The 25983-nt window shown below is 41.2% G+C and overlaps 4 protein-coding genes across 6 annotated transcripts; 2 read left to right on the top strand and 2 right to left on the bottom strand.

Moving 5' to 3' along the window:
* Nucleotides 1–1010: 1010 nt before the first annotated feature.
* Nucleotides 1011–11279, bottom strand: LOC148340688 (paraspeckle component 1-like). The gene is made up of 10 exons (XM_088290866.1): nt 10766–11279; nt 9523–9672; nt 9288–9439; nt 9013–9108; nt 8741–8937; nt 7660–7744; nt 6374–6482; nt 4654–4711; nt 1830–1966; nt 1011–1469 (listed from the first exon to the last, which is right to left on the bottom strand). Exons 1-10 carry the CDS (start codon nt 11147–11149, stop codon nt 1284–1286), a joined length of 1554 nt encoding a protein of 517 aa, XP_088146992.1. The 5' UTR covers nt 11150–11279; the 3' UTR covers nt 1011–1283.
* LOC148340689 (ly6/PLAUR domain-containing protein 6-like) lies at nt 10652–14538 on the top strand. The gene is made up of 6 exons (XM_088290867.1): nt 10652–11120; nt 11547–11695; nt 13203–13372; nt 13675–13773; nt 13895–14025; nt 14091–14538. Exons 3-6 carry the CDS (start codon nt 13252–13254, stop codon nt 14256–14258), a joined length of 519 nt encoding a protein of 172 aa, XP_088146993.1. The 5' UTR covers nt 10652–11120; nt 11547–11695; nt 13203–13251; the 3' UTR covers nt 14259–14538.
* Nucleotides 14539–16179: 1641 nt separating this feature from the next.
* Nucleotides 16180–20507, top strand: LOC148340690 (uncharacterized). 3 transcript variants are annotated; one of them, XM_088292086.1, is made up of 5 exons: nt 16180–16598; nt 16682–16797; nt 17257–17366; nt 17442–17588; nt 17675–20507. In XM_088292086.1, the coding sequence occupies exons 2-5, from the start codon at nt 16750–16752 to the stop codon at nt 18615–18617; spliced, it is 1248 nt and encodes a 415-aa protein (XP_088148212.1). In that variant the 5' UTR covers nt 16180–16598; nt 16682–16749; the 3' UTR covers nt 18618–20507. The 3 variants fall into 3 exon arrangements, with proteins under 3 accessions (XP_088148212.1, XP_088148211.1, XP_088148213.1); XM_088292085.1 differs by having other exon boundaries at nt 16180–16797; XM_088292087.1 differs by lacking the exon at nt 17442–17588 and having other exon boundaries at nt 16180–16797.
* mmadhca (metabolism of cobalamin associated Da) lies at nt 17801–23711 on the bottom strand. The gene is made up of 8 exons (XM_088292088.1): nt 23612–23711; nt 23138–23190; nt 22689–22830; nt 22270–22487; nt 21241–21346; nt 21036–21151; nt 19841–19927; nt 17801–19259 (listed from the first exon to the last, which is right to left on the bottom strand). The coding sequence occupies exons 2-8, from the start codon at nt 23147–23149 to the stop codon at nt 19044–19046; spliced, it is 897 nt and encodes a 298-aa protein (XP_088148214.1). The 5' UTR covers nt 23150–23190; nt 23612–23711; the 3' UTR covers nt 17801–19043.
* Nucleotides 23712–25983: the final 2272 nt, after the last annotated feature.

Genomic DNA, 25983 nt, shown 5'->3' on the forward strand with positions numbered 1-25983 from the left:
TTGAAGACAAGGGAGAAGCGGAAAGTTAGAGTGTTGGTTGACATGTTAAATAGGAGAAAAGTACAGTAGATATATTGTGTGTCCAGGAGATGAGGTGGAAAGGAAGTAAGGCTCGAGATTTAGGACTAGCGCGTAGATGGGAAGAGAAATGGAATAGGGGCGTCGCAGTATCTTCAAGGAAGAGAAAGTTATGACTGTCATGGAGGTATTTTCCTCTGGAGTGGGTAGACTCCCTTTTAGTCGAACATAAGTTTGAATGTGATTGCTTAATTTTGATCACAGCTAAATACCCAGAAGGTGTGCATACTTGTGCAACAACATTATCTCAGCTGTTTATTTTTACTTTCCATCTCTAGAAGTTTTTTTTTTTTTTAATTAATTGAGTTAAGGAGGTTTTATGTCACAATCAGTGAAAGGAAAGTTTCGAAATGACTTTTCTTGGTCTCATTTATATGTCAAAAAAGAATTGGCTTATACTTTTTATATCCGCTGTGTATTTAGCTAAACAGAAGTGACCAACTCCAGTCCTCGAGGGCCTCCATCCTGCATGTTTTGGATGTTTCCCTCCAACGCACATGATTCAAATAGTCAATTCATCAGCAAGCTCTGTAGAAGCCTGATAACACTCGTGATCATTTGAATCAAGTTTGTTAGAGGAGGGAGACATCTAAATCACGTTGAATAGAGGTCCTTGGTGTGCCTTGGCTCTAATCTAGCTAAATAAGTCAAGTTAACTTATCCTACACAGTACATAGTAGTTTTGACCAGGATGTTGTAGTTATGGGACATGTGTATTCGATCACTGCAGCTTAAACTGCTAATTCATCCAACTTCCCTTTCATCCCTGAATGGCAGTCCGGTTTAGCCATTTTGATCGACCTGGTTTTAGACGTGCACAAAACAGGCAGGTCCTCATTCAGTGCGACTGACGTCTACTGGTCAAAGGTGAACAAAACAAGTACAAAGAGACTTTTTAACTTAATAGTTTAGATTTGAAAATGAAAACCCACTTGGAATTTTGGTATATTTTTTTATTCTTTTTTTTTTTGAACAACAGAAAAAAATGCATCCTGTACAAAAACACTGGAGAAATAAAAAGTTTCATCGTAGAAACACAAGATGTAAAAACATAGTATGTGACTTGGCCAAGGTCCAAAAGCTTTATTTTCACAAAGCAAAGGAGTGACTGAAACAAAAATAGTAACGATCAAGAAGTGGACCATCACGCATTCAGATTTCATGGAGTCGTGAGGTAAAGAAGTCACTGTGAAAGCAGTATGTGGTCAATAGCGCAGGCGCTTGTTATTGGGCCCGTCAAACATGCCATCGACAGGACTCCCTGTTCCATACATAGGTGACGGACCACCAGGAGGGCACTGTGTTGGCGGCGGCGGCTGCTGCTGCTGCTTTGGTGACTCCACCTCCGCTCGTCCCGACAGCAAGCCACTCAGAGGATATCGGTCGCCTCGCTATTGCATCACAGCAGGATTGGATATGTTGGTTTGCCAGCATGTGTGTGTGTGAGAGGCAAGTCCAATATCCACGAAAGGCCAAGCACCATATTATTAGTGCAATGTGTCAAGAGTTGTTTTGATCCAAGTGAGCCACAGAAATAACAGATTGGAGGATTGAGAGAGCAGTGGAAGAGAGCCAGAGAGAGAAAGTGTTAGCTTGCTGTAGTTTTTTGTTGTTTTAATCAGCAAACATTTTCAATGATTCATTAGTCAACATGAGTGCAGTCTACATTTATCAAAAAGTTGGCCGTTGCCGTAAGTCCCCTCCCCATAAGGTGCTGGCACTTAAAGCAGAATGGTGGCCAAATACGTTACCATGTTGCCATTTTCAGGCATCAGCAGTGAGCTCATGTTTGCAGTTCCCTCTGGGATGATGCCATTGCCCCTTCCACCCGCGTTCAACATTTGACCCTGGTTCGAGCTGGGCCCTGCTGGGGCCTGGTTAAAGCCATCTACACACAAAACAAAGGAGCAAGGCTTGGTCATCAGATGTCAAGTCATGTTCCCTTTGAGACACATTTAGCTGGTAACCATTCGACCAACTCACAAGCTTCATCAGTTACTAGCTGGTAAACGAGCATTTATGCTTTTTTTGTGGAAGTCATCGAAAGATTTATATTGAATTTATCTTAAAGAAGGACAAAGAATTTTGGATTCGCTTTTCAGGCAGAGGTCGCCAAGAGCGCCCATGGGCGCAAGATTGCCCCCAAGGACTACACGAGGTAGCACATGGGCCTGGTTTAAAGACAGCTCACCAGGGATTGGACATTGTGATGTCTTAGGAATGTTGTAGAAGTGATCGTTTGAAAATATAAACCCTTGCAGAACTTCACAAATAGTGTTGCATACTGACATGTCTGTTTCCTACCATGTTAAATCGCAACTGATAATTATTGAGAGACAGCTACTCTACAACTACATTTTTGTAATCCAAAATCATCCATCCAGACATGCTTTGACACAAACTATTCACTCTTGCAGAGTCACTCCTACGAACAGTTTAGGATTCAGAGAACTAACTGTGCAGCAGTTAAATGACTCAACCAGGAAGACACAAGCAAATTGGATAAGAGAGGGAAGGAGACTCACTTCTCTTGGACTGTACTGTACTAGAAAACAAACAGAATGGGTGTGACACAAAAAATTATGTAAAAAAAAAAAATGCTTTTGATGCTGTAGTTTTGCTGTGTAAGGGGATAAAAGGAAAGCGTTTTTGATACTCATGCACAAGCATGTGGTTTGTGTGTCTAGCTACTGCAGTTGGAGTACATGCAAATATGAAATTTGGCATTGGGGATCATGAGACTGACACAAACAGGTCTCTGGCCTCTCATCCTCCATTTACAAAGTTACTACTAGCATTTTTTGCCTCACACTAAATTTGAATAAAATAGTTATTCTCTCACATTCAAGTCAAAACACCCCATAATGAAAATGAAGTGAAATTTCACCAAAAGTATTTCAAATAAAAAACTCAAGAAATCACATGTACATGAGGATTCACAACCTTTGCTCAATCCTTAGTTGAAGCACTTTTTGGCAGCACTTTAGTGTTTTTGAAAATGATGCCAAGCTCTATCAGGATGGGAAGCAACACCTTTTCAGCGATCTTCAGAGCTGCTCAATCGGATTCGAGTCTGAGCTCTTGCTGGGACACTAGAAGACATTCACAGAGTTGTCCTAAACTTGTCAGTTGATAGCTTGTCTTGTAAATTCGGATAAAGGAGGAACTGTTTCCCCCGGTCTGAGGTTAAGGGGCTTTTGGAGCAGGGTGAGATGTCAGCATTCTGCTTTGCATTGATCCAGACTTGCCTCTCAGTTGACCGCATGTTGGTACCATTGCCATGTGGTACCCAATTTCCTCCAAACTTGATGTCGGATGAAAGAGAGAATATTGTCTCTCATTGTCTGAGTATCTTTTAGGTTGCTTTCGGAAAACTTCAGGAAGGCTGCCTTTTACGACAGAGCGGTTTCTGTCTGACCATTCTACCGGGTTACTGCAGAGATGGTTGCCCTTCTGGAAGCTTCTCTTTCCAGGAAAATGCTGGAGTGTGACGCATAGCCTTTCGGTCAAAATATTCTCCCCAAATCGCTCAATCAAAAGAACAACTTTCATATGGACAACGCTGCCCGTGGAAGAATCCTGGTGGTTCCAAATTTCTTCTATTTATGGATTTTGGAGGCCACTTTTTCTTCCATAACCTTTCCAAGATCTGTGCCGCCAGACAATCCTGTCTCATTGATGGTTTGACCTCTGTCATGCACTGTCAAGTTCAACTCTGGGATCTTAAATAGACAAGTATGTGTCTCTCAAGAGCATGTACAAATCTACTGAATTCACCACAGGTGGTCTCTCGGTATAAGACCCATATTTGCCATTTTGACAAATATCGGCATCTGATGAAAAACTGATGGCCAAATCAACTTAAAACTGCATTAACTCCAGGGAACTATTTAATTTGATTTTCAGTTAGATATTGTCATTGGTTTACTTGACTACTCACAATCGGTATCGGCCCTGAATGAAACACGTCTGTCAATCATCAGTGAACTCCAATTTAGATGTAGAAACACCTCAAAGATGATCAGTGGCAACACGAGGACCTTGAGCTCAATTTTGGGATCCCTGACAGAAGCTCTGAATACTTGTGTGCATGTGATTTCTTTCAAACCCTTTCAACCCTTTTTTCCCAACCTTCCCCCCAAAACAATGCAATACATCTTGGGATAAGTCAGCAACAAACTGTGGAAAAAGTGAAGCACTGTGAATACTTTCCAGGTTCAGCTGTAAGTTTACTTAAAACTTGTAAAAGGCAAATGACAGCAGTGCTGAAATTCTTGGTCACTGGTCATCAAATATGGAGGATGAGAGCTCAGAGCCAGAAGAGGTCACTTTGACCCAACTAATGTATTCTGTTAGTACAGCGTTGATGTTGCCATGGATAATACTGTTTTTTTCTCCTTTGTGTTGCATCTCAAGGGGCTCCCAAAGAGAAATATACATATTTAAAATTTATTTTTTGGGAAGGGGAGAAGGAGCCACTTGTAATGCAAAACAAATGAGATTGATAGAAAACAGAGGAAGTCCTCTTCCACTTGTTCTTGTATTGACTTGCGGTTGACACAAATATGGTCATACCTGCCATATTAATGGCTCCACGAGGGCCCAGATCAGCCACTCTCATTTCCTGTTCCCTCTGAAAAAAGTGAAGAACAACTTTCATATCAACAACCCTGCTTCGGTGCAGATTTGCACAGGATAGCCAATGACGCAACACTCACACATTACATTCAAGACATACGTACTGGAGCTGACAACAATGGAACATTTTCTAGTTATCTCATGAACTGGTTAGCGATCATCACATTCGATATTAGAGCAATTGGTTTTGGCATGAATACAAACAGGCAAAATAAGTTGGTCACTTTATCTTTTAGACACACACTCACACACAGCTACTGCATACATGAACATGTTCAGTCATTGCAGCCTGTAGCATGAATAATCATCTGCAGCGACACTTTTACATTGTTTACCATATGCAAATCCATTGCTCATAACATCACAATGGAACAGCCGCTGCCGAAAACGCAGTTGTAAGACTGAACGACTATTAATTATCTAGACTTTCATCGGCTAACAAGTCTTGACAACAACTTGACATTTGTTAAGTCATTATATTTTTCTTGTTCTGTATGTGAAAGCGACTGAGTTGACCTCTCTTGAATGATGGCCTTCACTGCTACCAATGCAGTGTTTTATGATGGAGCTCTATTCCAACAAAACCGATGGAACCTGATTTTGTACATTACACATCATAATCTCTATCACAAAGATTTGCCAAAGCCATAATTGCAGTAAATGAAAGACAGTTCTACAATATATAAAGAACTGCTAACCTATACAAAGTCACTTTCTTAACAATTTGTGCATATTTCCATATTTTTTTAAGTTGTCAAGAACATGACTGTGGAATAAATATTGCAGTACATTCTGTAATATGATCAAAAGAATCATGTATAGTGTTCAGCTGCACAACATAAACATTACTTTATAAACGCAATTATGGCTCCAATATTAGTCACCGCCATGTATTTATTGCATCAACCTTGTAATGAGGTACACATGTTGCAGCCTGAATCAAAGTATATGAGATTTCAGCGTTCCATGATCAAATACTGGATATCTGCATCTCTGGATGAATTAGCCTTCAGCAATTCTGTTAGAAAGTATCAAATTAAATTTATCAGAGCTTAAAAGTCAAAATTTAAACTCAGCCCTCTATTTTGCAAACAAACAAATAACATTGTTGACAGAGTGGATAAGAATGCTTAAGCATGGACAAAACTTCACTTTGTAACTTGTGAAATTTAATTCTTGTATAAATATCTTGTGTATCTTGTGTGCATTTTTCAATGTCTCATATCAACAATTGCTGGTGAAACAATACCAATTTCCACCTCGTGAGACTAATATTATCATATCATATAAATATTTATCATGTAAATTTACTTTGAACTTCATAGGCCGTCCTCTTGGCTGACATATGTGGGTATGCAGTCATTTCTTTTCTAGAGGTATGATAATACAGGTAGAAAATGACATGTCTAAGATGATGAAGACTTCATTACATACAAACATCACCATAGAAACAACGATTTATAATTCATGTCAAAATTGAGGGTAACGTGCTTCAAATACGAGTATTTTTTTAATAAGATCCCTATGTTATCTTGTGACGCACAAATACAAATCTAATTTGTTTGGCTTTTAACTAAAAATGTGATTTTTATTCAGTGCTGTTGCAAATTAAGTGTAAGCAATTGTGTGTTTGACAGCATGACACTGTTGCACTTACGTTGTCCTGGTAGGCAGGTTTAAACGTATCTGGTTGACGCCTCAGCTCTTCCTGCTCCCGGTGAGTTCTCATCATTTCTTCCTCTCGCCGTCTTCTCTCCTCCTCATGCCTGCAGAGACGCGCATGTCAAGGAAAGAACATCTGGAGTGTCTAAATAGTGACATCACAGCAGCATGACACCGTACAACCCAGGAAGGTAACATGGGAAACAAAAGCCCCTTTTGTATTGTTCCAGTCCTACCCAAAAACAGCCTGGCTCCACCCTGTGTGGTAGCTTTTCCGTTACACTTTTTTGGGGTCGTGCGCTTACACTGAAATTGTTCCTCAGAATCTCTTCCCAATTGGTTCTAGAATGCAGGTCATGCATCCACTTTCCTCTTAAGGGCCGTCAAGTAGGGCTGCCAAGATGAGACAATTTGTCACAACTTGTCAATGGTCATAATAGTCGACAATTATTTTATAGTCAATGCACCATTTATTTATTCACTTGTTGCTTTGGTTTTCTCTCTAAACTACCTTGCGCTCCTGCTGTTCGTCGGCCTAACTGTGACGAACATGCAAAGTAGTGATAAACTGGGTAATTTGTGATCTAAACAGTAGAACTGTGGGCTGTGCAGTGTCATGGCTAACTGGTGTGAGCGACAGAATCGGAAAGTAAAGGCACATTTCACCAAAAATATTTAATGCAGCGCAAACCTGCCTTTCATGGCGGCATGGTGGTGAAGACAACAGTAAAGCACGTGGCTGATGCCAGATTCCGTTTCTGACATAGGCACAGTCGTGTCTGGACGCGAGCCTTTGTTAACACACACAAGTTACAGCAGGTGTGCCCAACCTTTTCTGACCCAAGATCTACTTTTTAAGCAGCACCTCCAGCGATCGACCGTTCCTTTCTGTCGACAGTGAGTGAGCGAGTGAGATGCCGCAGATGCACATTTAATCAGTGACGTTTCACTCTTGAGGCATCCACCCAACCCGGGGGCTATAGGCCGTTCTGGAACTTGGAATGGAAACGCGCCTAAAAGGAACTAGACCACAGGTCATGTTTCCTGCTAAATCCAAAATTCCACATGGTCTTCACTTTTAATATATTGTAAAGCGCTTTGTTACAGCTGCAGCTATTGTGAAAGCGCCATATAAATAAAAATGTATTGTACTGTATTAATAATGTTGAGATATTTCAAGCATTCAGTGTTGCCCTCTCAGGGCATCATAACTATGATTTGACACCCTTGAACTAGCGTATTGCCTCTTGTGCTGTCATGATGTAAGTGAGGAAAACATACCTCAACTCTATCTGTTTTCGTCTGTGAAGCTCCTGGTTGCGAAGCTCCTCCAGTCGTCTCAGCTCCTCTTGACGTCTCATTAGATCTGGACACGATGTAATGTTAAGAAGGAGTTGCAACAAGTGAGAGCACTCTAATAACCGAATTGCACTTGCAGTAATTTCCGTAGTCCGTAATTTACGGACTACAAAAGGCACCAGATTAAGCCGCAACAGCTAAATTCAGCCAAAAAAACACATTCTTACATATATCGGTCGCTTCATATTAATTAGCTGCTGGTCTCCACGTTATAACATGGGATATTTGTAAAAGAAATTAAGTCACGCGGTTGGATTTAAAAAAAAACATTTACTAACCCTAAACTCTAGAGTTTTTTTTTTTGCTCAAAACAACGCTGAACGCAGCTAGTTACAAAGTGGCGTCTTGGAACCTATCTCAGTCACTCTTGTCACAGGAAGCCAATTTGCCTTCATCAAGGTAGCAGTGCACATAGGTCTGTAGCAGTGCAGTCTTTGGAGAGCCGTTAGCTTCATGTTTGGGAGACGCAGGGGATGTTGCACCAAGGCCAGAAAGCTTTGGTGGGAGTTGGTCCCCAAACAAGCAAAAGAGACGGGGGTCGCACTGCAGAATGGCGTTTTTAAGGCACTCGTTCCCTATGCTCATTAAACTCAACTCAATATTTCGTTTATTTTAGCTCTTTAAGCATCCTGTTGTCTAGAAAAGCACTACATACATTGGATACATTATTATTATTATTACTATGTAATATAAACTATGTTCACTCCTACTCGCGCTACCGCAATGCCGCAACCCATCCCTCCCTCACTCGTGCACACTCCAACCGCTAATGGCTGACTCTAACAGTTTCATCAGCCCACTGCTGACGTGTTGGGTAATTGGGTAATTTCATCGATCAGGCGTGACAAGACTGGATAAATCTATGGACGTTTCAAGCTCGTCAGTAAAAATTCATAAATAATCTACGTCACATGAGAAGCCGCATGGTTAAAAAGCGCAGGAAAAAAGTAGTGGAAAAAAGTCCTGAAAATACGGTAGCAGAAGCAGTCCAAATAGATCCTACCATGCCTCATCAACATGAGCTGATGTTCATGTTTCGCCGACTCCAGTTCAGCTTCGAGCTTCTCTTTGGCCTCTTTTATACTCTTGTCCACTTGTTCTCGCTGCTGTTTCACCAACTCGTCAAGAGCTTTCCAGCGAGATGAGTATTCAAACTCAAATGTACCCGGCTGGGCAAAATGCGGTGTTTGCGCTCGTTCCCTGATGAAAGACAAGCAAATGCTCAAGTATTTTGATTAATTAAAAACATATATCTTTACTCATCCTTTGACTCACTTGAGGTACTTTGGAGTTGTCGATAACATCTTTTCAGGCAATCCTTCCTCATCATCAAAATGCTCTGTGGGCTCTACAATGGCTGGGCAGGGTGTGCTAAAGAGAGGGGCATAAAAATGTTTGATCTTCTATCCTACACTGTGCAACAACAAAGATTCTAATATTGCCCATACTTATACGCACCCCAACAGAAATGGCTGCTTGGTTTTGCAAATTTTGAATAGCTTGTATTGCAGAGTCAGAATAATTGTACAATAGAAAAAAAAAAAACGTACGCTGTGAGCAGCAACGCGCCCTCCGTGCAGCGTTCCAGGGCTTTTCGAGCGGCGGCTTTGCTTGCAAATTCCACAAAACCTTTGCCAGTGGGCCGCCCACGGTCATCTGTCACAACGATACACCGTTCCACCGGGCCGAATTGTGAAAAGGCCTGGAAGCACGAGGTGAGTGGCACACCATCACTCTTGCACAAAAGGGAAAAATGAGCTATTCTAAAACTCTTGTCTCCATTACCTGTTCCAAAAGCTCATTGGTGACAACAGGCAAAAGGTTGCGCACAGTGAGTGCAGCACCATGCGCAGCAAAGTGGATCCTGATTGGTCGATTATTCAATACTGTCCCATCTAGCTCAGCTTTGGCAATCTCTGCCAGTGTACGACTCTCCTGGAAGACAAAAACGAAACCGTGAACAGACTTCTTACATCAAGGGAAACATTTTGATTATATAATGTAAAAAAAAATGAACACCTGGCATGTTATGTTTGTTTAATTTTAAATTCAAACTGAGCCAACATTTACAATTTACACCAAAAGCAAAGGATTCTAAAGTTTAGAAATAATAATCATAATAATAATAATAACATTCCCTTTATTAGTCCCACAATGGGGAAATTCGAGATTCGAACCCAGGCCTCCTGGGGAGACTGGGTCCTGAACGCTGCGCCTTAGACCACTCGGCCATCCTGACAGATCATAATTGTTAAACTAGACAGACAAGTAATCCTCACCAGCCAAATGGTAGACATTTGGATCAGTTTTCAATTGTACTCATTTTAATCAGTCATGGTGAAACTGAATGGACAGTCAGTTGTTGTTTTTATTTGCACAGCAAACCTGCATGGAGAGTAGGGCTGTGCAAAATTCAGAATTTAATTGAAAAGGAAAGCATAAATTGTATTGTATTTGTAAATGCTAAAGACAAACTCACTTTGCATTAGTATAATTACGAATTATTATTAACATTATTAGTGGGACGAATGGAGGGCTGGCAAGACCTTGGCACTTCAATTTGACACATGCGTTATGTAAGGTATGTCAAACAAATTTTTGGCGTGAACCACACTGTAGATATTGTGTATGGTTTTCTTTGTGGTGCCATTAGGACTCTGAACCCATAAAAACTGTCTAAACTGTATAAATGGAAACCTCATATAGCCACAAAAAAAGTTACACTACTTTTCATCAATCCATCCATCACCTCTTTGGCTTCTATTAATTTTAAATGGGCCACAAGTAAAAATGCTTACAATATCTCAATACATTTGAATTCAAGACAATTTGTAATTTGGGTATATTAGCAACGAGAAACATGAAGTTGACGCGCATGATTCAGATAAACTGGGGGTCGAATCAGCCCACCGGGCCTCGAGTTTGACACCTGTGCCATGAATATACGAAAACAAGCTAAACACCTGTGAATTAGCCAAATTGATGAGCTAAACGCGATTGTGGATTGATTCAAGAACTATATACATACCAAACGAATAAATCCAAATCCTCGCTCTCTATTAATAAATACTTCCGCTGTATTTCCATATCTAGCGAACAAATTGACGAATTCCTCCTCGGGTATATCCGGCGGCAGATTCGAAACAAAAAGACGGGAGCGTTGCGTAAATGTTTTCTCGCCTGGCTTCCTAAAACTTGAAATGTCAAGCGTCATTTGTACTGGAGCCTGGCCGTTTTCCACCGCGGCTCCTTCAGCCGCAGATAACTGCCCAGCCCGGGCAGCTGGACTGTCTTTGTTGGTCGGCGTTTGCTCGTCGGTAGCGGCGTCGGCGGGGGAGTTTGCGCGGCTTTTAGGTGGTGGCGGTGAACTGCTACTTTGCGAGGTTGGTAACTGTACATCTTGGTCAGTCATTGTTTGGAAATTATATCCCCAACGTAGTATGAAAATGAGTTAAATAACAAAAACAGTGTGAACGCCAAGGATGAGAATTTGGTTTCAATATGGCGATAGATGCGCACGCAACTCGTTACCGGAAGTAAACATTAATGCTGCATTCGAAGAAAGTGGGAAATTGGACCATCAAATCCCACTCGGATTGTCCCAGTTCTGACCTCAAAGCCTCCAACTGGCGAATGTAAACAACAAAGATGCCTGATTCCTGTAAATTGTTCTTCTGGTTCCTCACAACATGTTTTAATCTCCAGTAAACAATCTCATTTCATCAAATAACTTAATGCACGGCGTACCTTTACGCAGTCGCTACAAATCACGTTTTATTAACGTTCTGGTGCACTTTCCAATGTCGAAGGTCCGGTCAGTCCGATTTCCCACTTTCACCAAAGTTGCAATGACGTCAGCGACGTCATTCTTCATTCATTTTCAAGTGAGCCGCACTGCACTTTCCGTCTGACAAGAGTCCAGTGGCTCTTCTGACGTCTCCCCAACAAAAAAAGCCTGGTAAGTAGCCTTTAAAGCATGAATGTTTCAGTGAATTTTTATGCATTAAAAAAACTAAATGCACATTTATGAGAAATTGTGTGCAAAAATTACTTTAGACTTGGCAAATACATTGCATTTTAATAATGAGTGAATAAAATGTATTGCGCGGTCTTGACAGTCAGTATTGACGGTATGAGGCATGGCGTTGCAGTGGAAGTGTTAATTGTATGCAACAAAAGGATTTGCTGTTTTCAACAGCAGCCCTATAAATAGTGTTTTTAATTATTGATGTGCAGCTAAGATTGGCTGTATGCAGATAAGGCATCTGTTAATCGTCTATATCCAGTAGTTAAGGAGGTGATTCAAGTATTTACAAAGCATGATCAAAAGCACACGTGAGTCTCATATTCCATTTGACTATGAAATAGGCAGTATGGCACAGTATGGGTATGTCATTTACATATTGCCAATAAGCACATCAGTGTCATTTATGAAGAAAGAATTGAACATGTATAGTAAATTTGTACACGTTACACCGTGTGTTATGATTTGATGCTGAACAACATTTTTGCACTCACAATCTGCAAATATCAGCCTCCGTTACCAGGGCGACACAATCATTTATCCGCCCCTGCAGATTCTTTCTAGCCCTTTTTTGCCTAACTGAGGCCTGGATGTCAAAGTCATGTAATACCTAACCCCTGGTATATTGCCCTCTCCTCAAATCAGATTTACACTCCTGGCAAGACCTGGCATCTGTGAGATATCTTAAAGTTGAACTACTAAATCTTAAGCATGTCATGTTATGTCCTATACAGTAGCAGGAGTACATTGAGGAAAATGGCTCTCTTATTCCTAATTAATTCAGTTGTACTTAAGTTTGCTCTTGAGAACTCAAGTGTTACAGTTGTACAAACAACTGTCACGACTGATTCCTTCACTGTCCTGATTTAACTGCATGGTCATCCATAATGTGTTGTACAACAGTTGTGTATAATGTTTTATTGGGGCATGTATAATGCAAAAAAAAAAAACTAACCAAACAACAACAAGGATTTACAACGCATCAAGCCAGATCATCGCCTGAGGAGGTAAGCAACAACACAATCAAAGACACCTGAAAGGCTGGTCTTCAACAAATAATAATAATAATAATAATAAGGCCTTTATTAGTCCCACAATGGGGAAATTCGAGATTCGAACCCAGGCCTCCTGGGGAGACTGGGTCCGGAACGCGGCGCCTTAGACCACTCGGCCATCCTGGCAGCCAAATACTGATCTTAATTCAATAGTGAAACTAGGTCATACATATAGGTCAATGTAACCATTTCAATAACATCTCAGTGACTCAAAGCACTAATGCCCCAAAGGTGCACATGAAGATCAAATTTGAAAAGCGTGTTGAGAGTTCAAGCTGTTTTTTTTAATGTTTACATATAAAGGCTATCTGTACTACTAAAATAGATAATTTAGGTTTTAAGCAGACAAACAGCCAAGGATGTTTTTTTTTTCTCCTCTTACTCAGGGCAGACTTGACTACATATTTAAGTGCATGAAGATATTCAACATCAGTGATGGAGCCCTGGTCATCAGCGGCCCACATCCTATTGATGATGAGCAGCATTGCAGATTGGCTGCAAATGGTCCAGATGCGTGATTTCACCATGAAGGACATCATTCACCTATACCCTTCAAGTAGGAGCGTGCACCATAAGGCAGATGGTTTTAAAGTGTGGGACAATGCCCTTCCCTCAAGGTTTCTTCCCATATTCAATCCACGACTAGTTCACAACAAAATCATAGTGCTGCTTCTTATATTACAGTCTCAACTGACATTGTTGACAGTTTTTTTTTCTGGAGTCCAAATACGCTAAAATATGCTCAGAAATGGAATAAATAACCATAAAAATAACCCACAAATTCTCCATCTTGTTTTCATGAAATTGGGGGCGTAGCATTATCCAAATGTCTTAGTGAAGTATGTCTGGCCTCCACAGCGACACCTCATTCTCGAGGATTCAAGTGCTTCACGTGTCAAGACGCCACAGATAACTATGAGTGTAATCGTTGGGCACCTGATGTATACTGTCCTAAAGGTAACTTTGAATATGATTACAAGTTTTTAAAAGAATCAATATTATTTATAGGTAGTAGATATATTATAGATCCACTCTGAGAGTGTAGGCACGCGCAACTGTGACATTATGTGTCTTCCAGATACCAAATACTGTTACGTTGCCCACATGATGGATCAAAATGGAGAAAGCATCTCTGTGACCAAGCGTTGTGTAACTGCACAGGAATGCCTGTTCATAGGCTGTGCTGAAGTCACCGATAATCACTGTCGGGTATGTGGATAATTAAAGTTTTAGCTACAGTATCACTCTAATAACTAAAACACATTCATTGTCAGGTGTGCTCATCCTGCTGCGAAGGGAATATTTGCAACTTATTGGTTCCCCGAAATGAGAGTGGCGCAGTGTTCTCCTCAGCTTCCGCTCTGGTGAGCTCAGGAGGATGGCGTCATGCAGCGACACTGATCGACATCATCATCAGGATGCTCACTATCGGATGTATGTGAGACACAAATGGGGTTCATGCCAAGAGACATACACTGAAGGCAAACAACAATGCAGTAAAACAATTGAACCCTCAACTGTATCATATTGTGAAATACTAATGTCTTTTTTAGTTTCTTTTTTAAGTATTTGATGTTTGGTTGGACAAATTTTATAACAATGTCAATCGTCTGCAACAGCATGATTAAAGCGACTGCAACTTCGATTAAACTGTGTGCATTGCTTTTGTATATATATTGTGCTGTAGCCTGTATCATAGCACAACCAAAGTTTGATGAATCATTTCACGCAGCCCAACATTAATATCCATCCATCCATTCTCTTTAAGACATTTCTCCACTGACATAGTTTGCATGTGTGAAGTGTCCGTCGCAAAGATGTTGCATGAGGTAAACTGTTAGGAAGGGATGTGGAACATCAGCCATAATTTACATTTCAACAGGAAGTTGATTTAAAACCAGACATGCAAACATACAAAGTAGTTGATGTGATTATTAAGTGAGGGACGGGCTGATAAACATTTCTTAATTAATGGCATTGGTGAACTGTAGTCTAAGATTATGTTTTGCTAAATTAGTCAAAGGAAGACAACCCAAACCAAACAACCAAAGGCCCATTGTTGGAGAGCCTCAGGGTGGACTGTATAGGTGACTTGGTTCAAATGGGGTATGCTCTTTTCACCCCCGGGTGTCGGTCAGAACACAAGGGCGAGTCCAAGATGTGGGTTGGCAGTTTTAATGGTGTATCTTCACCCAACATGTAACAGCACAAGCAACAGGCGGGCAAACATGGGCACAGATGAAAATGAGGTGGTGATGGACTCATGCATGCAGGAATGCATGTGAGCTAGCGAGAGTGTGAGGGAGAGTGGGAAGCAGTGAGCGTTTGTGTGTGTGGTTTTGCGGTCAGGAACGCACACGGACACTGAGGCATCGAACACGTCACATGCTAGTGGTGGTCGGCTAACAACTGCTGCGCAACAAGCAGTTGTTGGTAACCCGTATGTGGGCGCTTCTCGCGAGAGCTCGGCACCGACGCGACTCCAATCACACAACAAGCACACAAACGATGACGACATTCAACCTAGGAACCTTTCTAACACCCATGATAAATTGCCTTCCACAAAACTTTTGATGGAGGTTTGGCCTCCTATCGGTCTCAAAACCCACCAGTCAGTCATTTATTGTATTTATTTTATTGGTAGCCAGTCAACAAACATAACAAACAACCAGCAACATGAAACAATAATCACATAGTTGCACTTAAATAAATTAATTAAACAGATTAACTGACCACCAGTTGTTGTTGGGTCTCTTAAACCCAGCCCGGTAATTAAGTCACTGACATCATAATAATGACGAAAATAACTGTAAAGTTTTCCACCATCTGCAAAGAGCTTAACAAAAATAAATTGCAGCTCAGAATCTAGATAATTGATAGACTTAAGAAAAAGCTTAGTGCCAAGTACGGATCCTAAAGGCACACCAGATGTGACCTCAACTAATTCTGAATTGGAATGGCACAAACTGTTTCAGCCCATAGAGGCCTAAAACCTGGACCTCAAACTAGCCTAAGGCCATCCAAGAATTTTACCAGCAATACCATATAATACCAGTTTATGCAGGATTTTAACATGAAGCATGAAACACTTACCAAATGTCTACATTTGGTAAAAGATATCAAAACATCAATCGCATTGAAACAGTTGACCTACTGTAAATTTGCAAAATCTGTGCTGAATATTTGTAAGTAGTTGAGTACATAGTCTAAAAAAGTTTCATGTGAATCAGCATCAATAAATTCCCAAACTTTACGTATTACACTAAGATTCCCAGACGCTTATTCTCAATATTTGATTGCAGACCTTGCAATCATCTCTGTACATCACTTGATTTTTCCTCCTAACCAACAGATTGCGCTTGATTAATTCTATAGATAATAATTTACGAGCCTTCAATGAATCTAACGTGTATGCTTGTGGAACAAGGTAGCCAGGGAACCAGGAGAAACCCCAACACCACAAGGCCGGAGATGAGATTCAAACCCTGTACCTCGCTGTAGATGCATACGTGCTAAGTAACCACTATTCCGATTTCCAACGCTGCCCAATTCCGTGCGGACATAATTAGCTCCCTGATGACGTTGACTCGGGGGAGATGGAGCAGGGTGTGCAGGGGAACCTAACGGTCTAACAGAAGGAAATCAAAACAGCAGTGTACCGTTACAACTTAACTACTAACTAAATGCAGTTGAGCGCGTTTGTTATGTGCGCGAAGACGAAGAGGTGGATGACGTCACGTGGCAAACGTGTCGAGTTCAGACGCAACACGTCCATTGTCAAGGTGGGACGCGTCAAATTACACAGATGGAGTGTTTCACTTGTTTAATTGACGAGAGGGGTGAAATGCGTTTTTTCTTTCAAAAGACTTCACCTTGAAAGGGTTCATTGAGGCAAGAGGCATTGCTTCTCCAACCCTTTTCCTGAAAACGAAGATGAATAACAGTCTGAGGGATCGGACCCCTCACTGCCCTTACGATGACGTAAGTAAATCACACATGCACGGGAACCTACTTCGTACTCAGATTTTTTTAACCATCATTATCATCTTACTTACATTTCAAGTCATGATTAAGTATGAGCACCACTTCATTCGAGAAAGAAAAGATTAGTTCACCATTACATTTAAAGCATGACGCACGTCAGCTCGTGGTCGTTAGGTAACGTACAGGTAGCGGAACACGATTCACGTGCTCCATCTAATGAGATTCAAGTACAGCATCAAAATGTCTGCCTCGTTAGGTTAACTGAGACAGTTTCCTTTTATTTGTGTAGTGCTGTTTTACACCACTAAGTAACCAACAACCATAATAAATATGTAAAGTAGTTGAATGAGTGTCAAGTACACTATTCTCTTCTTGAAGACACATTTCTTGTGAGGATGACTGTATGCGCATTATTATTTTGTCAGTGTGTAATTATTTTGTTTCTCATGTTGACAGTCCCCAATTGAACCCAAATATCTGCGGTGCAGCAACTTGAACATGCCCCTGCTCGCCACTGAATTCTTCAAAAGCGAATTGCAGTTGTACCTAGATGGCTTAACAACCGAGTAAGTAAAACTTGTAAATTCATGTGACGGAAAGACTGTCTCTGCGGGCTAACAACTGCTAATTCCTACCTGCAGGACGTGGGACTTAATAGAATATGGTCATTTTGACTGCAATGCATTTATGGTGCTGTTGAAAATGTGGCAAAGCATCCTATACAAAATCTCCCAAGAGGTGCTGAGTGTTGTGTTACCTCAGGTGGAAGAGCATGCCCAGATCCCATTGTAAGTCTAGAGCCTCTACGCACACCCAGTACGAACGTGTGCAGAGAATCAATCAAATCTTTACAATTTTATTCTCTCCATCGTAGGAATGGTTGCGACTCTCCGCAATGGGCGCTCAACTACTCATGCGTGACCGTGGATGATATCCACGCATGCATTTGGGACTCGCTTCTGCTGGCTCTGAAAGACACAATAAACGCTGGAGAGATCAGGTCTCCGTGCGGCGAACATCTGCTGGAGTTGGTCGCAACAAAGGTGTCCAAGACTGTGAACACAGCACTGTCTGAAATCTCATCGCAGCTCGACTCTGTGCCACAGCTTGACGTGCCTCATCAGGTCTCTGAAATCGGCGAAATAGCTTTACAATCCATTTCAGTACTCAGGAATTGTCTGGAAAACATGCGGATGGCGGGTCGCTGCGGATTAGAAGAGGACTGCGCAGACAGCGATTCTATGGAAGACGTTACGAACGTCTTGGTGGCTCCTCTTCCCACTCCTGTAAAAACGTACGAGAAGGCATCAACACACCTTCACGCTCAGACTCCCAATGAGGCGCACGCAAAGGCAGCAAACGTTTGTCTTCACCCGCCAGCAGAAACATGGACAAAGAAAGAAAACATATTTTGTACTGTGTTCCTGTGGAAGCTGATGGACCATATTGCCCATTCTAATGCCAAGTCGGTGCTGGAGATGGACATTGACTGGATGCTAGCACAGCTAAAGAGCACTATGGTAGAAACGCGCCCCAATCACCCACAGAACATAGGTGACTTCCACATTGACATCTACAAGGACCTCTGTCAGGAATTTGGATCTAAGGAGCGTCTGTATTTTTCTATGGTGTGCTGTCAACTTGTTTTTGTAGAAGCTCTTGCAAGGGCTTTGAAAAACCATCTCCAGACACCTAAAAAGAGGGACTTTTTTACTTCGATTAAGGCTTTTTTTAAGAAAAGGACTGCAAAAGTCTCTCTGGCCTGTGAACATGGACGGGCGAGGCTGCTGGCTTCTACCAACACCAGGAAACTATGACATAGGACCAAGACTGAATAATTCTCAATTGTGCTTCCTGTAAGAAAACCAAATTGCAGGAATGTTTATCAGTGCAGCCAGAGGTCACTTTATTGGTTCAGCAGCTGAATCCATGAATACTTTGTGCGATCAGACTTTGGAAACTGCTAAGGGTTAGAGCTGACTCTCACCTTGAAATCTTACACCATGCCTGCTAAAATGCCTTGGTGATGTCTCCTCTAAGGTACACCTGTCATAGTGCAGGTGTGAGGATACAGTGCAGGGAGGGCGGTGACAGGGCCAGCACAGAGTTGCTGTGGGACAGTTTCGTCCGTTTGCTCGGCAGCAGTGTGGTACACGCACTTTACAAAGACAAATAAAAACCACACACGCTCTTCTTAGCCAAGTCTTTTCACAACATCGGATTGACTTGGAGCTCCAAGAAAACTATTCAGCCTCATCATCCAGTCCATGTGAAAGTCCTTGTAGTCGCGTGATGGCGCCACTGTGGGTTGGCGCGTTGGTGAAAACCGTCCCCACAAACTGAGGTGTTCCTCTCAGAATGTGTCGGATAACCGTGCAGGAGCCTGACATCTCGATGCGGAAGCCAGAATGCCGTGGCTCCTCCCCTGTTTGTCCTGGATTAAGCGGGGATGCAAAGAACTGTTGGAAAAGCACCAAGATAGCAATTAGCACATATTTGAAATAAAAACAACTAGGTTAAGAAATTGATCCCTGTACAATGATGCTATTCGCTGCCAATGCAATGGGAACAGCAATTAGGTAAGAACAGTATTTTGGTCTCATAATGCTCAATACACTTACTCATTAGCCATTATATTAGGAACACCTCCCGAATGGGTGTTGCAGTTATATACAATGTGTCATCAATTTCAATGTAACACAAGAACTCAACAATTCAGTCTTTGCAAAGATACTCAGTTGTGAGTCACTCATTTAAGGACGGATTTAACGGGTGGACAGCACTAGTATTATTACATATTGTAATATGTGCATCATATTATTTATATTATATATATTACATATTATTACATACATATTGTTACATTACATAAATTATTACAATATAACATATTGATATTTTGCTCCCCTCAGTTGTCTTAATTCTGTAATTAAAAAAAAAATGAAAAAAAGATTTCGCACATTTCTTTAGCTTGTACAAGTGTACCTGATGAAGTGTCTATATAGTTACAGAGCTTAATTAGTGTAACTAGAGAACTCACAGCCTCTCCTGTTGTCGGATCGATAAAGTCAGCCCAGTAGCCTGCAGTCCAAAGTGCAAAACACATCTCCTTAGCACCGCTCACAAACTGCAGAGAGGAGGAAATATAGTGAGAATCAAACACTGACATCAAGTACATAACATAGTGGAATCTCTATGTTCGAACACAACCTGCTCCAGGATGCTGGTCTACTTGTTCACATTTGAAACAATTTTCATCCAAAGAATATATAGGGAATAATCTTCCCAGGGTGATGCTCACCATCCTAGATGCGAGATAGATGGCAATGGTGATGGTGTGTGTAGTGATGCTGGACAACATGACATCATGCAGGATGGGAATTTGAAGTGTTGTGCATTTTTCGGAGACATTTATGGTTAGAGTATGATGACCTCCTGGTTAGCACGTTTGTCTCAGAGTTCAAAAGTTGAGGGTTGGAAGCACCACGTACTCCGGCTTCCTCCCACATCTCTAAAATCCAGCAAGCCTTAATGAGTGGTGGCCATGTCGAGCCACCATTAGCCATGTTGTGGTGGCCCTGCCAGAAACAGTATTCGGCCTGTATTTTAATGAGATAACATGGTATGTTTCAATGATTATTATGTGTTATTATATATTATCATCGTTATACTGTATCGTCTTTATACTTATATCAGCCTTTAAAAAATCTGACTTCTTTGTAGTTAATTTTTTTTTTTATAATGTTTTTTATTCATGTATTTCTTTTTAGTGCATAAAGTCTAATTGAACATTTGACATTTTCTGGGCTTTATATCTTGCTCATGCCATTCCTTATAGAATGATTTAATGACTGATTGATGAATTTAAGTACATAAACCTCCAAATATTGAATATTCAAAAAGCTAGATGTTGGATTTACTTATGAAATTTGTACTGGCCCCAACAGGTCAGCGTCAGTGAACTTTGGGTGGCCCACCACAGTCACATAGTGGTCCTGGGCCAATGTTAATGTAGAACCCTGTCCAAAACATGCACGTTAGGTTGGCTTCGGTCCAAGCTGTCTATTGGTGTGAATATGATTGGTTGTCTATATGTTTCCTGTGATTGGTAGGCGACTAGTCCAGAGTGTCCTACGCTTTTTGCCCAAAGTCAGCTCGGAAAGGCACCAATAACCCTAATGGGGACCATAGGTTGATTCAACTTCAGAGGTTCCACTTGACACCTCAAGACTCACTTTGCTGAGTAGCTGCTCTCTGTCTGGCTCTGCACTCTTGCAGCGACCACTCCTCTGTGAGATTGTCACAACTGTGATGGAAGTGTTGGGGACTATCGGGAACATTAGCTCCAAATCTGACAACACAAATATTCTATAGTGAGCTTTATGTGCCAGCACTTCATCTCAACTATTTTGGTAAAAGGCAAATAAAAACAGCACTCACCTTTCCTTAAGAGCTCAGGACAGGAATTTACGGAGCAATCTGTGTCTGTTTGATTGAAGTACTGCTCAGCTTTGTGGACGCGCGTGGATATGGGGCCCAGTTTCCCCTGAGGAGCATACAGCATAAAGCCAAACTGTTTAATAACCTGTGACCTTTTGAAGAGCAATGACCTTTCCTTCACTAAACAAAGCGAACCCCCGTTATTTGCGGGGGACGGGCTTAGTCCTGCGGGGAAAAACTAAGTCACGCGAGCAATTCACACACCCCAAAAAAGGCTGCCACAAGATAGTGGCGAATTGTAATTGTTGTGTTGTGTTGAATTACTTCAACAGTTCCTTGGCACCAAGATGTCATCTGATAACACCAAAGCAATACAGTCCTGTGATTTCGTGGGTCTCAGCACAAAAACAACAAATAGGTTCCATCGCCCCAAAAATCTGTATAACAGGTGAATGCCAAACCGCAAATATGCAGTGGTCCACCGTATAACCCTTAAGACAAGTGGGCAAAATGGGCCCAATATTTTTTCTATCATTAAAAAAAAAATGTTGGCAATATTATATATTACACTATTTTTCATACATGCTTCACGTTGTCTGTATAAAGAAATGCATGTTGCGAGAGTTAGACTCATTGCGTTCTTTTAAAAAACAAAATGCTAATTAAAAATTCATCAACAATACCAAAGAAAATATGGCAATGTTGTTTATTGTGTCTGCGATGTTTTAAAACCCTTGAATGGCAGATTTAAGAATTAAGTTTATGTTTAAGGGTAATTTTGGAAAATCTAATTAACTGTGACTGGATGGTGACCGGTTAAGTGCCACGTCTCACCCATAGTTGAGTGAGATAGGCTACAGCTCAGCCACGACACCAATTAGGAAAAGCGCTATAGAAAATGGATGGACAGATAATCAAATTCAAGGTTTCCTCAGCCCACACAGAAATTGGGATAATTATATTTAAGTCAAAATGTTAAAATTGTCTAAACTCTCATTTTACAACATCAATGGCGAAGTTGAATTTTACCTGAAACTCATTGACAAACTGGGCTAGGATAAACTGTTGTCTCTCTGTGCTGCACGGGGCTGTTAGAACATCAGGCACAGTCCTGTTGACTGGAGATGTAGTCTTCTCTTCCACGCCATCCAGGTGGCTGTCAAATCCAACATTGCCTGGTAGCTGGAAGCGTTGGTCCTGAGGTCCAAACGGTCCCATGTTCTCATCTGGCCACACTGTCCTCGGGCCTGCAGAGGACACCCGAGTTATAATAACCCTTAACTATTGTTTGGTTAGCAGTATTAAAAAAAAACTTCATAACCATTATTTTCTTTTTACACTTGGAATCACTAATTTGCAATTTAAACTATTTGACCATTGATTAAGTTGTTCACATTCTTAAAGGAAATATTAACTAAAAAAAAAAAGTACAATTTATAAAAGAATACCTGATTCTGTGTGTGACACAGATATGTAAGGTTCATCTGGGTTTGCAGTAGAAAACGTTCGGACTCTGCCAACCTTCAAAGCAGCCAAAATTTGCCGACTTAAGGTCTGAGAACGGACCAGGCGGCCTCCACCACACAAGACCTACAAAGTACCAAAAGCATCACTTTAAATATACTGACTTCATCTCGCAACACAGTCGTGCATTTTATTTTTTGTTTTTTGCTGAAGGCTGAACGAGGGTTTATGTACTACGGCAATACAATGAACTAAATATCGTGCTTGAGTTATATGTGCGGATACATTGAGATTCCTTTTGGCAAATTTAACCACTAGCTCGTTCTCTAAATGTATATATCTTTGCAATTATTTCTGGACCACCTTATGTCACACATTAGCTAACCAGATTGCAATGATCAAATCTACCAGAAGTTACAAACGTGTCACTTACTGTGCTGGGCATCGCTGAGAGTCGACTTGTGCCTTCCTTATAAACCCTCTGACCTGTTTGAAAACATAAACGGACATATAACATGGCATGCCCGAGTCGTTTATTTTGTGAAAGTTGTAGCTATGTGGACCCGCTAGCTCAGGTTTGTTAGCATACACACAGTCAAACACACTTGCTGACGCAATTTTATGGTCACGTATCTACTTCACTTGTTGGCATAGGAAAATCAACAGCAAGACAACGTCAACTTTATAACATTGTTAGAACTTCGACAGACAGCGTCTAATGGCTTTGGGCATTGGCAAAACACAAGGTGAATCAGCTGATCTTGTTTTGACACTTTTATATTTTAAGTGTCTGATTACATTTTCAAGAGCAGAACGCATTCCCAAACATACGATAAAATTATATGGCATGCAACACACAATCCTATAGCCATACACACTTATAGAATAAAGTACATAATGTTCTTACCTGGCAAATTCGTCTTAACCTTCGCAAAATAACTATGGAAAGTGATTTAGGACATGCTGCGCACGCGCTGTTTGTGCGGCGAAGCTGTAAAACTCACCACAAGATGGAAGCAAAGTTTAAAAAAAAATATCCACGCGCTGGCTGTTTTGCTCTTTCCAATTATTCCGCAGGTTTTTGTTCACTATTTAGCAGCTTGCTACTACACATTCCAAATACGTGCACACATACGGACAATGTGACGTGTGGACGTGGTTCTTAAGTACTTTTACATATAAATACCCGTTTGTCCAGAGAACAATGCAACATTCTGAAATATGCTTGGACCTAATTTCCCTTTTACCGAGTTAGAATATGAACTAATCGCCGTGAATGCATCTTCAGGCACTACAGTCTCACTTTTACATCACTTCCTCAGACATAATTCTAAGTGGCTATATATATTCTGTCCACTTGACTCAAAGACTGTTCAGGACCGCAAATTCACAACCTGGGTTGTACTAAAGAGGTGATTGATAATGGCCAACGATCAACACAAAGTGAATTGAAAATTAATTTTGACATATATTGTTTCTTTGTGATTAAATAGGTCAGAAGGGCAAAACAATTTGCTGAATTTCCTCAACTGACTTGAACATGCCCTCAAAGGGACAATATGTTTTTTTGTGTGTTAAATCATTCATTTGCTAGTTTGTCTTTTAATCTGTGTGCTAATTTTCCACTTCAAAACACACCACTAACTAATGGACAATTAAGTGTAATTTGGCAGCTTGCACGATGCTACACCAGCCGGGGCTGGGGGGTGCTATAGCCCCATCGGCAATATTTCTGGCTCCCTTTCAGGCCCCCAGCTATTTATTTAAGTTTAAAAACATTAAAAAGTTCACAAGTAGTTTCTTTTCCCATATTTGTGCTGCAATTGTACCCTGCGTGTGTTTTACAGACGTAACCTGGAATGCCAGTCAGCTCTCGTGGCGGAAGGCAGAGGGCAGCCATCTTGCGTTGCCTCCGTTACTGACGACTTCTGTTATTTTATTTGCTGAAAGCACTGTCATCGGTGCAGATCGCTGTCTGGTGTCATGAGAGCCTTCCAGGGAGCAAACTTCACCGCTCCATCCAGAGCATATTATCACAGTATCAAGAATCATAATTAACAGAAGTTGGGTTTACATTTTACAGTGATTCTTTTCTTGATGGACTTTGCTTTCATTTCATTGTTGATGGTTCTGACTACATGATGCATATGACTCTTTGAGTACCACTCTGTGATGTACATAATAAGAGAAAATATTTTTTTTTTATTCTTAATGTGAAATGTGCATTTAGCACTTTTCCCACACTCATTGGGATTGTCGGATGGTTGGAGCACATTTTGGCATTTTCACCATAAAGACAGAAAATAAAGTGAATCAGTCCTCAGTGCACACGCTCCGCTGAGCGATGGGACAGAGGCGATGGCCAAAAGCTGATTGCACGGCACTATTCAGCAGGATCTGGAGGATGATGTTTGGCTCACTGCATATTTAAAACGAGTTATTTCAGCGAGACATAATATGTCTCCCTTTAATGCAAAATATAGTTTTGCTTACAATGACAGTAAACCTGCTTTAACAGTCTTTACCCTTCCATACTGATAGACATCACTCTTAATATTCACTAAATAAAAAGACAGCCTCGTCTGTTTCTGCCCTAGAAAGTCACAGAAAGTAACATGGCACCAAAAATGGCGATGACAGCTGTGGCAGCAAGGATCCAAATGACGAAATATGACTGGAGGTGCTTGCACCTGACGCTCACACAGGAAAGTCCAAAACGCTTCGAGTACTATCGGAGCTGCTGAACTGTGCAATGAGGCCTTGCCCTCAGTTGGAAGCCTCAGGGCAGCGGCCGCTAATGAGCTAGCAGTGCGTATGTGCACTGTACAAATCATGCATATGCATCAAGGGCCTCTGGGGTTGTTGTTGTCGCAGTATCAGCATCAACAGACGGCTGCTAGGCCATAGCACATTTATGGAAATATACAGTTAATTCTATGCTCCAAATTCGGTTGGTTTTCCTCAAAGACACTCCTCCATGCATCAACATATTTTCAATGCAAACCAAAAAAAAAGTAGTTTGCCCCGCTCCTCATTAACATTAGTGCAAATGTCAGCATTGCATACAACCACATAGCTACAGTATCTACTTCAATCATCCTTGTAGAACACTAATACACATTTATGGATGCTTAGGCGCTCACCTCTCTCTGAAGTACGCTTCAAATGAATCACACGATGAACACAAAAAACCTTGTCTTGAACTCTTCACGTCAACTCTGACACCTGCAAAGAAATATTTTCTCATGTTAACCTCAAATGTGTACTGAGCCAGTGATA

Source organism: Idiotropiscis lumnitzeri, chromosome 3, assembly GCF_059441095.1.
Source record: "Idiotropiscis lumnitzeri isolate Australia: NSW breed Sydney's pygmy pipehorse chromosome 3, RoL_Ilum_1.0, whole genome shotgun sequence".
NCBI lineage: Eukaryota > Metazoa > Chordata > Actinopteri > Syngnathiformes > Syngnathidae > Idiotropiscis > Idiotropiscis lumnitzeri.

Bases quoted from the DNA above. Each gene is read 5' to 3' on its own strand.
- LOC148340688 (XM_088290866.1), bottom strand. From the start codon at position 11,149: ATGACTGACCAAGATGTACAGTTACCAACCTCGCAAAGTAGCAGTTCA. The intron at 9,673-10,765 runs GTATGTATATAG...TTTGTCTTCCAG, and splicing joins GATTTGGATTTATTCGTTTG to GAGAGTCGTACACTGGCAGA. The intron at 7,745-8,740 runs GTAGGATCTATT...CATCGTGTCCAG, and splicing joins GCTCATGTTGATGAGGCATG to ATCTAATGAGACGTCAAGAG.
- LOC148340689 (XM_088290867.1), top strand. From the start codon at position 13,252: ATGGAGCCCTGGTCATCAGCGGCCCACATCCTATTGATGATGAGCAGC. The intron at 13,373-13,674 runs GTAGGAGCGTGC...TGGCCTCCACAG, and splicing joins CATTCACCTATACCCTTCAA to CGACACCTCATTCTCGAGGA. The intron at 14,026-14,090 runs GTATGTGGATAA...ATTCATTGTCAG, and splicing joins TCACCGATAATCACTGTCGG to GTGTGCTCATCCTGCTGCGA.
- LOC148340690 (XM_088292085.1), top strand. From the start codon at position 16,750: ATGAATAACAGTCTGAGGGATCGGACCCCTCACTGCCCTTACGATGAC. The intron at 17,367-17,441 runs GTAAGTAAAACT...TCCTACCTGCAG, and splicing joins CTAGATGGCTTAACAACCGA to GACGTGGGACTTAATAGAAT. The intron at 17,589-17,674 runs GTAAGTCTAGAG...TCTCCATCGTAG, and splicing joins GAGCATGCCCAGATCCCATT to GAATGGTTGCGACTCTCCGC.
- mmadhca (XM_088292088.1), bottom strand. The intron at 21,347-22,269 runs GTAAAATTCAAC...TATGCTCCTCAG, and splicing joins AGTTTGTCAATGAGTTTCAG to GGGAAACTGGGCCCCATATC. The intron at 19,260-19,840 runs GTGAGTTCTCTA...CTTTTCCAACAG, and splicing joins ATCCGACAACAGGAGAGGCT to TTCTTTGCATCCCCGCTTAA.